Here is a 14,139-nt window from a genome sequence, read left to right as displayed (position 1 = left end):
TGGGCAGTACAGGACATACATTTCTGGTGGAAAATCTAAGACTGGGGAAGTGCAGTTAGACAACACCCTGCAGTATAACCAAGGCTGTTGAAAGCCAGAGTGTAAGCGTGTATGGCAGGCTGCACTTACACACATACATTCAGGGTGTGACTTGAATGCTGGAAGGCTGTTTGTGAGTGGCCCAGGTGAGAGCTACTTCATTTGGTAAGAGACCCATCAGCTTTCTTATACCACAAAACTTGACAGTGAATTTTTCTTCAGATCCTTCCACAAAGATTAATATTGCATTTCCATCTGACTTTCTCGTATAAGGATGCTATATGGAAAAAACAGGATTCACAACTGTCATACAAATAGTTAATAAGCAATGATAATGGTTGACATCACTTTTTCTGTAATTTATACCACTTTTACAGTCTTCTAATTAACTCAAGTTTCTATGAAAGAGGCGATACAAAATTCAACTGTGCCATATTATTGCCCACAGTGAAGTCCCTAATATGATCAATTTTTATTTAAAAAACAAACTATTATTTTAACTAACAAAGAAGTTCAAGATTTTACATCTTTGGAAATTTAGAAGCTAAAATTTATTAGGAGGATCTGTGGACCATACCAGTGCTTAACCCCTTCATCACCTTAATAAATGGTGCTACAACAAATCTCTTTATTTATTACAGGGCAAAATGAACTCTGATCAGCAAAGATGCAAGTAATGGGCCAAATTCATCCCTGCTGTAACACCACTGACTTTGATGGAGTTATAGTAGGTATGAATTTGGTGAACTATGTTTACTGAACATTTAGTCAGCTGCAGGATTCATATTTGGTGTATTAATCCCATGACTGTGCATGATCACTGGATTCTGCCTGTTAGCGACAGTGGCAAACAATTGGAGTTTTAGTTTCTAAAACTGCATTCTTTATTATTTCCGTTGAAGGCAAAGCCATTTTGTTGGCACTTCATAGGAATATCTTTCCACCAGCTGTTCATCATAGGGAATATGCCAAGTGTCACCAGTAGTCTGTACCACTGTGTCATAAGTGAGAATAGGCTGTGGGTAAAGACAAGAAAAAAATGTTATATTGACTTTGCTCAATGGAAAAAAAATAAAAATCTTGTAATGACTAGCAGACATTTCCTGCCCTTTCTCAGTATGGTTGGATGGTTTTGCAGAACAGCAAACACAAAAAGCAGAGCATGTTAAAGTAAATAGGTAGTCTGACTGCAAGCAACACTGGATATTTCTGTTCGTAAACCTTGCACCCAACCCACCTAAAACGTGTATAAATCCCCGTTAATAAACATATACAAAATGTTAACAGAGTCCTAGTATTCGTCTCTAACTACATTCTGTTGAACTCAGAAAGCACCACCACAGAAATCTCTTTGTTGATTTCAAGATTTCTACAGTTTACTTGATCTTTCTCACTGGACAATGACTCATCTTCTCAATATATTTTCTCTACACAGAATCTTTCTGGTTTGTGTGCCTTTAAATATTTGATCGTAATATGAAGACATCAAGAGATAGAACAGGGGTCAGCAACCTTCGGCATGCAGCCCATCACGGTAATCCACTGGCAGGCCGCGAGACATTTTGTTTAAGTTAACTGTCTGCAGGCACAGCCCCCTACAGCTCCCAGTGGCTGTGGTTCACTGTTCCCGGCAATGGGAGCTGCAGGAAGCGGCGAACCACGGCCACTGGGAGCTGGGCGGGGGCCGTGCCTGCAGACAGTCAACGTAAACAAAATGTCTCACGGCCTGCCAGCGGATTACCCTGATAGGCCGCGTGCCGAAGGCTGCCAACCTCTGAGATAGAGAATCCACCAATTTCCTTAGTAGTTTGTTCCAATGGTTAATCAACCCTAACTGTTTAAAAATGTGTGCCTTATTTCTAAATTGAATTGTCTGGTTTTAACTTTAGTCCTTTCTCTGTTAGATTAAAGAGCACTTTAGTAGTCCGTATTTTCTGCCTGTGAAGCTACTTACATACTGTAATAAAATCACCTCTCAATCTTCTTTTGATAAACTAATCTTTTTAATTCTCTCAGTGAGAGGCATTTTCTCCAGGCCTTGAATTGATTCTGTGGCTCTTTAGTTTATTCTCAATTTTTCAACATTCTTTTTAAACTGTAGACACCATAACTGTATGCAGTATTCTATTATTGGTCTCACCAAGGAAACAGCAAGTGACTTCCTCCAGCCAAAACTATGCATGCTATGCTCAGAAGGACATCACTCATTTAGCTGTGTACTGATTGCATACCTGACTAATATAACGTATCTCTTTACTGCACCAACACTAATCTGTGAACCTACCTGTTTAGAACATTGCTGCACTGAATATCTGTATTTGTCTGTGAACGCATCTTTAAAATGGAATTAAAAATGCATTCTATTTTAGGATTAAAAATATGCACTTTACAGAAGAATTGAAGAGGAGAATGATCTCCTTTCATGCTTATAACAGATGAAAGAAAATGCAGAATTTGGAAGCAGGATATGAAGGGCTCTAAGGGTATGTCTACACTGCAATGTAAGCCCAGTCTTGAGCCCAGACTTAAGCCTAATCCCCCTTGCATCTACACTGCAATCATAGGCGCCAACTTTTCCCAGCGCCAGTGGGTGGTCAACCCCCAACCCTGGCCCTGCCTCCACCCCTGCCCCGCCTCCATTCCAACCCCTTCCCCAAAGTCCCCGCCCCAACTCCGCCCCTTCCCTGCCCCTATTGGACTCTTTCCCCAAATCCCCGTCCCGGGCCCCGCCACTTCCACGAGCATGCCACGTTCCCCCTCCTCCACACTGTCTCCCAGAGCTTGCTGCCATGAAACAGCTGTTTTGTGGTGGGAAGAGCTGGAAACTAGGGAGAGAAGTGGGGATGCAGTGAGCTCAGGGGAGGAGGCGGAGGTAAGCAGGGGTGGGGAAGACGAGGCGGGGAGCTTGGCTGCCAGTGAGTGCAGAGCACCCACCAATTTTTCCCTGTGGGTGCTCCAGCCCCAGAGCACCCACGGAGTCGGTGCCTATGACCGCAATTGCACTAACCTGAGACTCAGACCCAGGGCCCCAGGACCCTGCAGGGCTGGAGGGTCCAAGCTCAAGGTGAGCTGGGAACTGGGGTCCAAACCCTATTGCTCTGCAGTGTAGACACCATTTGACTCAGATCCCGGGAGTCAGCTGGAAGTATCGCACAATTTCATAGGACAAACTCTTTAGCCCTCTCTATCCCAAGAATCTTCAATCCACTCTATTGAAAGTGTAACCCACCTCCTCCTTTGCAAATGGCAGCAGCTGAGGTCACTGTTAACCCATTCTCTTCTGATCCACTGGTCTACAAGCACGCTATCAGAGAGCCTCCTGGGTTTGCAATGGAGAGCGAACCGATCAAGACTTCTGCAAAACCAGCTGCTTCCTGGCAATGCGCAGGGCAGGCAGTAAAGTTTTCCCACAGTACACCATGGTCCTAGGCTTAGAGCGGCGACATTTTAGGGGGGGAGGCACTAGGGATTCTGGGATATAGTTTACTTTACTAGGGTTGATTTGGATCTGCGCACTGCAGTGTGGACACCAGAGCCCTATGTTTGAGCACAGGTTAGAAAAGTCTTAACAAAGGGTTAAAATACAATGTAGACACTCAAGCCCATGAGTCCCTAACACGGCTCAGCTGACTCGAGTCCCTCTAACGGTGCACTTACATTGCAGTGTAGACATACCCTCAGGGTAAAATTTTCAAGTATGTCCACCTATGATACATTTCACCCAATAGGTCGGTAAAGGCAAACAAGTAACTGTGCAGGTAAACAGATGTTTATGCACTTGAAGAGTCACTTTCCTGTCTATTAATCAGTCCTCTTGCCTACAATGACAAATCACACATTTTGTGAGCAAAAGTGCTATTTGAGAATGAAACTGGAGTTTTGAGCACACTGCCTCTTATGTGCTCATCCATACACATTCTGCCCTTAGCCCTCAATAGGAATTTTTTCTACAGTTTTTTATTAGTTGTGGCTCATATTTTATGCATTTAATGAGTATGTTCTGTATGTTTTCTGAAGAGAGCAGAGAACTTACCTGAAATTTTATTCTCTTTCCTGGCCAGTAGTGGGAAAGCACCATTTGGTGTCCACGCTGCCACTTAAAGAACAGATGTCGAGTAAGATTGTCGGGAATACAAGCCTTGTGATCTCGCAGGAGGTCTCTAGTAAGAAACTTACAATGGCTGCCTGAGTGAAGAGTGGCATATAATAGGAAGGGGTCATCTTCTGACCTAAATAAACCACAAAGAGTAAAGACTGACGTCACTCATGGGCACTAAAAGGATGCAGGAAATGAATCAAGCATTCAGCTGAATTTTATTCATCATCATTACTGCAAATTCCCATCACCACTAAGCTCTCTGTTAAAACAAGGTCCTTTTCCTGTTTACCACAAAGCATCCAAATGTTCGGGAGGGAATTAAAATTTAGCTGCCTAGTAGAAAGAATGTTTTCCCTTCCCACTACAACACAGTAAGTAACAAAACGGCAACTTGCCATGTGATTTAACAATACACTGCTACCATGAACAGAAGCACTAACATTCAAATTGTGTCTTCAGGGGCCCCACACTCTTGCACAAAACTGTACTGCATCCATGCAGATCCATAATTTCATGTGAGCACCTGATAAAGTGTCTCTAGTGTCATGCATAAGACAGTGTAACTCTGTGATTCATAGACTTGTGGGTGGGTTCATTCCCAAGAAACGCTAAGATTTTTTCATAGAATATACTCGACTTTATCTTCATTGAAATGAGACAGATGTGGGCTGGGGAGGGGACGCTAATTTTTTGTTAAACTGTATCCCTCCCTGAGAAAAGCCCCATTACATAACAACAGCTCTGCAATTCTACAGTACTTTCCATCCAAGGATCTAAAAATAGGTATGTCAGAAGAAGTGCTGCACATTTATTATACGTGGAGCCAGCAGGTGTGTCTATAGTTAACACTTTTCATTACAAGATTCTGTTTTCAGTTGCTTACAACTTTGCCAAACTTTAACCATTCAGGCTGAAATTTTCCATGCTGGGTTTCTGCTCAGGCTAGATAGTGTATTTTCTTTTTAACATTTCAGCTAAATTGGTTTATCTGCTTCTGAGAAAATTAAGAAAAAATGCAGTTTTGCCCATGTTAAAAATTATTACAACCATTTTGCTGAGAAGCTCTCTATCACCTCCAAACTGGAGCAGGGACTTAAATTCAGCAGGTGGAGGGGAGAATCTTTGTGCCAGGGATGTGCCTTTTCCTGTTCCCATGAAAAACAACCCCATTTGGCCAAGTTATGAGCTTTTGAAAAATCTTAGTTCACAAATGCTCAGTAGAGACTTGTTAGAGTTTGGCAGCTAAATTCTCTGTAGATTCCATCTACACTAGGCATGCTCAATCCCAGGGCTGCAGAAGCTAAGCATGACTTTCCATGAAATTGCTCCTCCTAGCTGCCAGGGGCTGCTGTGGTGTTGGGTACAGGAACTAGGAGCAGAGATACTGTCTGTCCTATGCTCTCAGTGCTCCCTCTGCTGGCGCCCAGGCAGCATGCAAGAAGCAGCAGCCTGACTCAAATGCAGAGGTGATAAGAGCCAGACCTGAAGAGGGAGTGAAGGAGATGGCAGAGGGAGTAGATTGGGACAAGGAGACAAGGGGAAGACTGGGTCTGGCTGAGCAAGGAGACTGGGAGCAAGGGTTGGTGGTCCACAGATCATGTCTAATATTTCCAAAGGGGTTCGTACCTCCTTTCGAAATTTTGTAGGGATCCACAAATGAAAAAGGTTGAAACCACTGACATGTACGATGACAATCTACACTGTCAGTTAATCTGTTAGCTCAATTGCCAGAGATCTATCTGTGGATCTAAAGGTTCCTACCCTGTTGATATGCGTACATCTACATAGGACTCAAACACCCGTGGCTGGCCCAAGTTCGGACTGTGTGGCTGTAAAATTGCTGTGCAGACATTAAGGCTCAGGCTGGAGCCTGAACTTTGGGACCCCATGAGGGTGAGGGTCCCGGAGCCTGGGCTCCAGCCTGAGCCGGAATATCTACACAGCAATTTTTTGCTCCAAAGCCCGAGACGGCTGACCCGGGCCAGCTGTGGGTCTTTTATTTCAGTATAGACATACCCTAAGACTGTACATTATGAGAGCTCTGTATTTTAGCACAATTTTTAAACTGTTTTCTCTATCCATTTAGACTGTAAACTCCATGGAGCAAGAAATATGTTGTTCTCTTTTGCATGTATAGGGCTGAGAACTGTCAGTGCTTAATAATAAATAGTACTGGAGTAAGTCACAAAATTAGCTGGTTTAAGTAATTAAAAATAAAAATGAATCTAGTTTTGTCCTCCAGTAAATTGAGTCATCTTCAATACTTACACATTTTCAGCAAAGAAGAAGTCTGCTTTCTTCTGCATAGCAGCCACAATGTGCCTTTTCCAGCTATGAGATCCAGTCAGCATGTGTTTGCGGCCCAGCACAAGCAACCGCAGATTCTGCTGTGCCAGGTGGAAGACAACATCAAGGAGCTGCAGGAAACAAAGGAAGACCACAGACTGTTTTAGCTGTAAAAACAAGAGTGACAGGGCATAGATTTTTTTCTCTGTGTCTTTAGTAAAGGGACTCCTATCATTTCCTGGACAGTCTCCCAGGAATCTTTCCTAGGGTCAGCAGTAGGTAGGAAACTCTCATTTTTAAGTATAAAAAAATTAACTAACCTGCTAAAAAGTGTTAATTATCAATCACATACACAAAAAGAAAAATGTACTGTTATTAACTGCTTTTTAAACTTTTGCAACATTCTTGTAATACATACATGGAAATTGATGCAGAGCTCCCTGGACAGCTCAACAGGTAAGAGTCAAATGGAAGACTTGAATCACCTTGGGATTCTCACACTGGGAATGGTGCAGAGGTGAAGCCCTTGACCTTAGTCAAGGAAGTGAGGAAGGCTTGATTGTTTAGCCTGTGCTGCTCCAGTAGCACCACCTACTGTAGTGGTTGCAAAGTATAACTGATAGTACTGCTCTATGAAGAGGAAGAGAGACTATAAAAGTATGAAGGGGTTGATGAAAGCATCATTAAGACCAGTATCAACCAATGCATGAATCAATATTCCAGGGTGGTAAAAGTCACCACTATGCCAGATTCTCCACTGAGGGACCGTACACCAAAGGTGTAAGTTAGAACTGCACCTGTACCATTCTAACTTGTGCTGGGGCCAGGTCTCTGGGGATCAGGGAGCCACAATTGGCTCCCTGTGGCCTTCCCTCTCCATTGCACCCAGGCAGAGATCGGACAGGGTGGAGAACCTAATCCTCTAAGTATACTGAACACACATATGGATTGACTGCAAATTAATAGTATTACCATATTGCCTAAAAAAGGAGGAAAATTAGTTCCTGAGACTGTAGCACATTGCCTGTGGACTATACACACAAATGCTTTAGGAAAGAAAGCTCCCTAATTCTTTGTTGCTATTGCCTCCATAGTCTGTCAGTATTTTTTCCTCTACTACTGCTGACTCCCTAGCCCTCTCCCCTGCCCCTTTGCACCTCTTGTTTCTTCTCCCACCCTCTCCTCCTCTTTGTGACTATCTTCAGAGGGCTCCTTTGCCATAGGGAGAAGACAGGGGTCACTTAGTAGCCATGGAAGTGGGAAAGGGAGCCAAAAATGTTTTATGGTTTATTGTCTGCTGGCTCTACTAGCTGCTGCTGCTATGATACTGGAACGATGCGGGTGAAGGCTCTGTACACTGAGCCCTGGTCTAGACTACAAACTTATGTCAGTATAACTGTGTTGGTACCCACACTCTTGAGTGATGCGGTTATACCAACCTAACTCCTGGTGTAGACAGTGCTATGTCAATGAGAGGGCTTCTCCCATTGCCATAGCTACTGCATCTTGGGGAGGTGGACTAGCTATGCCATCGGGTGAAGCTCTCCCATTGGGATAGATAGTATCTTCACTAAGCGCTACAGTAGCACAGCTGCACTGGTGCAGCGCTGTAAGTGTAGACAAGCCCAAGTTTAAAGATGGGCCGAGGGGGTTTCGGTGCTGGAGCGGAGCACTGGAGTTTAATAGTGACTGACAGAGTTGGCTGCCATTTGCAGGAGATCACGCTAGACATCCAACATTTCTTTTTGTGCATGGGATCTACTTTCCTCTGCTTGAAAGAAATGGCTCATAATATGGCTAGACAATAACTAAACAATATGGTTTTAGCCTATAAAATGACAAATAAAGTAAGTTGTCTGATATGCTCTCTCTCTCTCTCTCTCTCTCACACACACACAAAGTTTCGAAACAAGTAAAAATGTTTACGCTAAAGGGATATTGTCAGATTATATATATTTTTAAATAACAAATTTCCTTATCTATGTTCCTAATAACACATTAGAGTTGAAATAATTTTAAAGTTCAATTATATTTTCTCACTATTTATGTTGTTTACTTTTTGCATATCTCAACTGTACAGGGATAATTGTTTGGTCTATTTCACTTTTTTATAGTCACTTTCACTCACAGGTTCTCCAGCACAAGCCAGGTGCTGCAATGTTTGGGATGCAAACACTGAAAGAGAATATGTTTGGTTTCTTAAAACCGTTTCCACAGAAATTAAAAATCTAAATGGAAATATTTTTGTTGGTTTTCTAAAAATTGATTGTTACAAAATGTAGGGCCAGATCCTAAGGTGCTGTACGTCAATGCTACTCCAATGTACTGATTTATACTACTTGAGATTCTTAAATTTTAGGCCAAAAGTTTAAAGGAAGACAGAACTCTTCTTTTTGCCATTTACATCATTTCCACTCAAATGTCTATTTAACATAATCTATAATATACATAATAACATAATTTAACCTAACTAACCAGTTCACACAGTCTTTTAATTATGCACAAAAACCTTTTTTTAAAATAATGAATTCTTCAGGGCAAGGCTATATTGCTTTAATAAAACGTGCTCAAAGTATTTCCACGTGGTGGAATTAACTGCATGCAATGGCTTTCAGGAAATGAAGTCTGACTTTGGGTAAAGCCTCACACAGCGGCGTGAGAATGGCAGAGAGATTTTCTGAGTAATCCTAGACAGCAAATTTTCCATTTTTGATAGAGCTACGGTAGCGACTCTATAGTTGATCTAACTAGCTTATTCTTAAAAGTGATCTGAAGAGAAAAAGGAAATGGACTTGTGCTTTCTTTTTGCTTTTTTTTTATTTTTTAAATGTACAAGACGACTGAAAGGTTGGGGAGTGGAGTTGTTGGATTTTTTTCCCCTCAGCTTGTTTTTTGCCTTAAGACTATCAAATCTTAAGGTTGGTCCACACACAAACTGCCACCCGAATAACTAAACTGGTTTTAATTAACATCTTCTTAATATTTTGTTTCAAAAGTTTATGTATGGACATTCTTATTTTGAAATACAAGTTTCTTATTTTGATTTAGCATAAATCAATTCCTTACTCACTTAAACTTGGGCCTGCTTTACGGGTTTAAATAAAAGTTTAATTTTAAACTGATTGAGTTATATCAGACACACTTACAACAGTTTAAACCTAAATTATGTTGGTTTAGCTTGCACGTGTAAATTTAGAGTATTTAAAAGTAAATTTACTTTTACTCTGAAATCAGAGTGTCCACACACAGAACTTGCACCAAAATAACAAAAGGTGCAAATTACAACAAATTTAGTTATTTTGGTGTAAGTTTGTTTGTAGACCAGCCCTTGGTCAATGAGAACCAGGGTCAACTAAACTCAGAAAAGGCATTCAAAGTCAAATAAGTGTGTCTACACAGGAGTTTGCACCACTTTAACTTGTGCAGACAACCCCTTACGCAGTCTGAATAAAAAAACGTCTCCTTGTACTTATCCAGGGTTCACCCTGCTTGGTGTCAAGGGGATGTCATAATCCTACTTTCTCTACTCATTTACACAGGCTTCCTGAAAAAACAAGACCAGACTTTTAATGAAAAAAAATCATTTTTTAAAATTTTCTCCTTCAAACCCTTTCACCATCCCTCCCTCCCACAAAAATCCCCAAACCCAAACACCCAACTTTCAGGTCTTTATACATCATGAGGAGCATAAGACCATTTTAAAAATCCTTTGTACGTCACATTTAGCTTCTCCTGTTCTCTGGACTTTCCCCTGTAAACTGAAGCATCTTGACTGATTGATGATCATCTTTGTTTCTGACCCCAAAATGAAACTACGAAGGTATTGGCATTTATCTGGTACTGGAGAGGGGTGGCTACAGTTTTTTGTCTCCCTGCTTAATAGTAAAAGTAATACTTGGCATATGTTTTTACATCTCTTTGAAAAAAAAACCAAATCCTGAGGTTTTTCTTAGTTTACTCCACCTCTCTACCTCACACAAAGTCCTTACTCTGCCTTCATTGAGATGTTATATGAGGAAAGACCAAGATTTGATGCAGTATTTTGGAATTATGATAAACTAATTTGTTGGACTCTAGGGTCTTGTGTTATTTGTAGATTTGATGCTCACCACTGCCACATCTAGCCACTGTACAAAAATTAAAAATTTAAAATATAAACACATATACAACTTTCAAAGAGTGGAAAATCCCACCCTTTTGATGCTTATTGGATCTTCCTGGCTGAAGCATCAGTAACTATGTGAAAGCTAGACTGGAAAGGTACATGACTTTGTACTGTTCCCTTAAGCCATGTAAATTGGACTCTGATGGACTAGGAAGGGGTTGGCTGAAAAGAGGTGACCAGAAATATTTCAGTCATAGACTCTCCACGGAGTACTTCCAGCCACCAGATCCCTCCACCAAGTTCAAAACTAAGGGCTGACAGGAAGAGTGCCTCAACTGATTTCAGCATGAGACACCAATGAGACACCAAATAAGGAGCAGTGCTAAGACCAGTCTACATACGGCCTCAATTCAGCAATCGGGATAGTTACTCCAGTGCTGCTTCTAAGGCCATGTCTACACTTAATGGGGATAGACCAGGGGTGGACAAACTACGGCCTGGGGGCCGCATCCGGTCCTCCAGACATTTTAATCTGGCCCTCAAGCTCCCACCGGGGAGCAGAGTCTAGGGCTTGCTCCGCTCCAGCGCTCCAGCCAGAGAGCAGGGTCAAGGGCTTCCCCGTCTCCGCATGGCTCCTAGAAGCAGCAGCATGTTCCTCCTGTGACTCTTACGCAAAGGGGCAGCCAGGGGGCTCTGCATGCTGCCCCTGCCCCAAGCGCTGGCCCCAGAGCTCCCATTGCCTGGGAACTGCAGCCAATAGGAGCCACAGGGGTGGCACGCAGTGCTGCCTGGCTGCGCCTCCGCGTAGGAGCTGGAGGAGGGACATGCTGCTGCTTCTGGGAGCTGCTTAAGGTAAGCGCTGCCCGGAGCCTGCACCCCTGACTCCCTCCTGCGCTCCAACCTCCTGCTCCAGCCCTGATCACCCTCCCATCTTCTGAACCCCTTGGTCTCAGCCCGGAGCACTCTCCTGTACCCCCAACCCCACCCCAGAGCCCGCACTGCCAGCCGGAATCCTCACCCCCTTCCACACCCCAGCCCCCAATTTCGTGAGCACTCATGGCCCGCCATACAATTTCCATACCCAGGTGTGGCCTGTGGGCCAAAACGTTTGCCCACCCCTGGGATAGACGCTTCTGCGATCGATGCAGCGGGGGTCAATGTAGTGGCTCCAGTGAAGATCTGCTAAATCGACCGCAGAGCACTCTCCGGTCAACTCCGGTACTCCACTGGAACGAGAGGAGTAAGGTAAGTCGACAGGTGTAGACACTGCAGTAAGTTGACCTAAGCTACATCAACTACAGCTATGTTACTCAAGTAGCTGGAGTACCGTAATTTAGGTCGACTTACCCCGGTAGTATAGACAAGGCCTTAGTGTGTCAGCATTTGCAATGATGGAACGTATTGGGGTTTGCTCCTGTTTGAAGTAGGAGTAAAACATGATAAACTCAATCAGTGCAAACCCTTCCAAGTCCATGTTTATACTTAGGGGTCAGCAATGGCCACAGACTGCTGAATTCGGGCTACACCTGAATGTATACAAGGCTTAGGGAAACTAGATCCCGGCCACTTAAGTCTTTAAAAATCATAAAGAGAGTGACTAGATTGTAAATGCTAGTCATTTGGACTTTCTGCTCCCACAGAACACAGCTCATATCTTAGTGGCACCAGTGATTCTGTACTTTAAAGTGGAAGTTACTTCCACTGAATAAGGGAAACAAAGTTTAAGTGTTTGAGGAAACATTTTGGAAGCATGAGTATTAAATTGCTTCAGTTTTGCAATGGAAAAACTAACAGTTAACTACAATAAGAAGAAAATTAAGCGGCATTACCATAAAAAGAGTGATTAAAAATCCTTCATGCACAATAGCGCCCCCCTCCACATTCCATTAAATTAACCTTTATTCATACAAACTAAAATGATGCCTGAACCCTAGAATAATGCATTTTTGCTATTTAAAAAACCATGATTCCTCCTGAACACTCCTGTTCTTGGTACTACTTGACTAAAGGATACTTTTTTGTGTCTAATTTTAGACTTGGACATGTATTTGTGGTGGTCTATACATAGTCACAACACTTGTGCTGGGGGATTTCCTAACTGAGTATACTCCCACGCCTGACTGTTTCTCAAGAAAGGAAGACATCAGACACATCATCAAACTACTTTTAGTCATAAAGAAAACAGATTATAGCACAAGTAACAAGGAAAGAGCAGCAGAAGTCCCTTGCTTAAAAAGGCATGAATAAACCCTTTCTTGATCAGTGAAATAATTCCAACAGTTATCTAAAAAATAGTAAAGTTACCTAATTACTCTTCCATGTAACTGCATAACGCAAATGTGCTTCTTGTAATAAGATTCCATGCAGCAGAATTTCTATAAGGGTTGTCACACCACTTAAGTGTGCAAATATCAGCTATGCAGCTGGATAATCTATTCAGCAGGAAGTCTTTGGAAGACAATTTAAAAAAATGGCACACACACCCACATGCCACTTGAGAATTCTCATCATCAACTCCTCTCCATCTACAACATTTCATGTTAACTTGAGCCTGACAGCCTTACTAACCTCAGTGAGGACCAGTGACAGGGCCGGTGCAAGGATATTTTGCGCCTTAGGCAAAACTTCCACCTTGCGCCCCTTCCCGGAGCATCGCTTATTATAAACTTTCAAAAATGAATACTGCATAATGTGGCATTGTTCATTAGAATTAATGCACATTTGGCTTGAAAATTTATCAATTTCATTATTTAGTCTACATATTTAATGAAAATAAATGGCCTTGGGTCTCCTGCACATGGCTAGAGTCCCTCCTGCCCCCCCACACCCCCCATGCATCTGGAAAGGGCTGTTTTGGGGATCAGAACACAGAGCTGGGAATCGGGATCTGGCTTCTATTCTCCACCCTGGCACCAACTCACTGGATGAGTTCAGGCAAGTTACTTCCCTGTTCTGGGCTTCAGCTCCCCCCAGCGCTAAGGTGTGAAATGGTTCCTTGCTCCTGGGCTGGAAAGTGCAATGCAGGCAGGAGGAGGTGTCTGAAGGCCTGTCTTCCCCACAGGTGTGAGGCGAGGACAGAGTTCCAGCCTCCATCATGACCGTCCTGGTTGCTTTACTCTGCCCCAAGCCAATCGCTGCTGAAGCCCCTTACTCAGAGAGCTCTGGCCCAGGGCAGAGGCATCAGTGTCGTTCTGGGCCTTATTTTCAGAGATGCTGAGCACCTGCGGTTCCCCCAATGTCTGTGGGAACTCCAGGGTTCTCAGTACTTCTGAAACTCAAGGCAATTTATTTCGAATGCTGGGCCAGGACTGAGCCTGCAAAGGCAGGTCCATATACACCCTTCGATCCACAGCAGATCTCCTATTAATAACAATACAAGCAATCAGGAAAATGATGAGGGGCAGTTGGCCCAATGCTGCGAGTGGGGAGGATATGGCCCTAATGTGGTCACTAAACTTCTACCGAGGAACGTTACTGGTGCATCTGCTGTCATTCAGTGGGAGAACAAAAATCTCTTGGGTGCTGCAGCCTGCCCAGGGTTCAACTGCACTTAACCTGAGTTGCTTGCACACTTGCAGTGGTTGTGCACCATGCAACTGGTCACCCATGT

At 43.1% G+C, this 14,139-nt stretch overlaps 1 protein-coding gene across 5 annotated transcripts in view; it reads right to left on the bottom strand.

Moving 5' to 3' along the window:
* Positions 1 to 371: 371 nt before the first annotated feature.
* PRORP (protein only RNase P catalytic subunit) overlaps positions 372 to 14,139 on the bottom strand; it is a 99,412-nt gene continuing 85,644 nt past the window's right edge. For all 5 annotated transcript variants that reach the window (XM_037900597.2, XM_007065255.4, XM_043548205.1 and 2 more), the window contains 3 exons: positions 6,407 to 6,555; positions 4,073 to 4,268; positions 372 to 1,055 (listed from right to left, as the gene is read on the bottom strand). In XM_037900597.2, the coding sequence (XP_037756525.1) occupies positions 927 to 1,055; positions 4,073 to 4,268; positions 6,407 to 6,555 (474 nt within the window). In that variant the 3' untranslated portion in view covers positions 372 to 926. The remainder of the gene's footprint in view (positions 1,056 to 4,072; positions 4,269 to 6,406; positions 6,556 to 14,139) is intronic.

The sequence above is a fragment of the Chelonia mydas genome, chromosome 6 (assembly GCF_015237465.2).
Source record: "Chelonia mydas isolate rCheMyd1 chromosome 6, rCheMyd1.pri.v2, whole genome shotgun sequence".
Taxonomy (NCBI): Eukaryota; Metazoa; Chordata; order Testudines; family Cheloniidae; genus Chelonia; species Chelonia mydas.
This window is presented reverse-complemented; position numbering and strand designations above follow the sequence as displayed.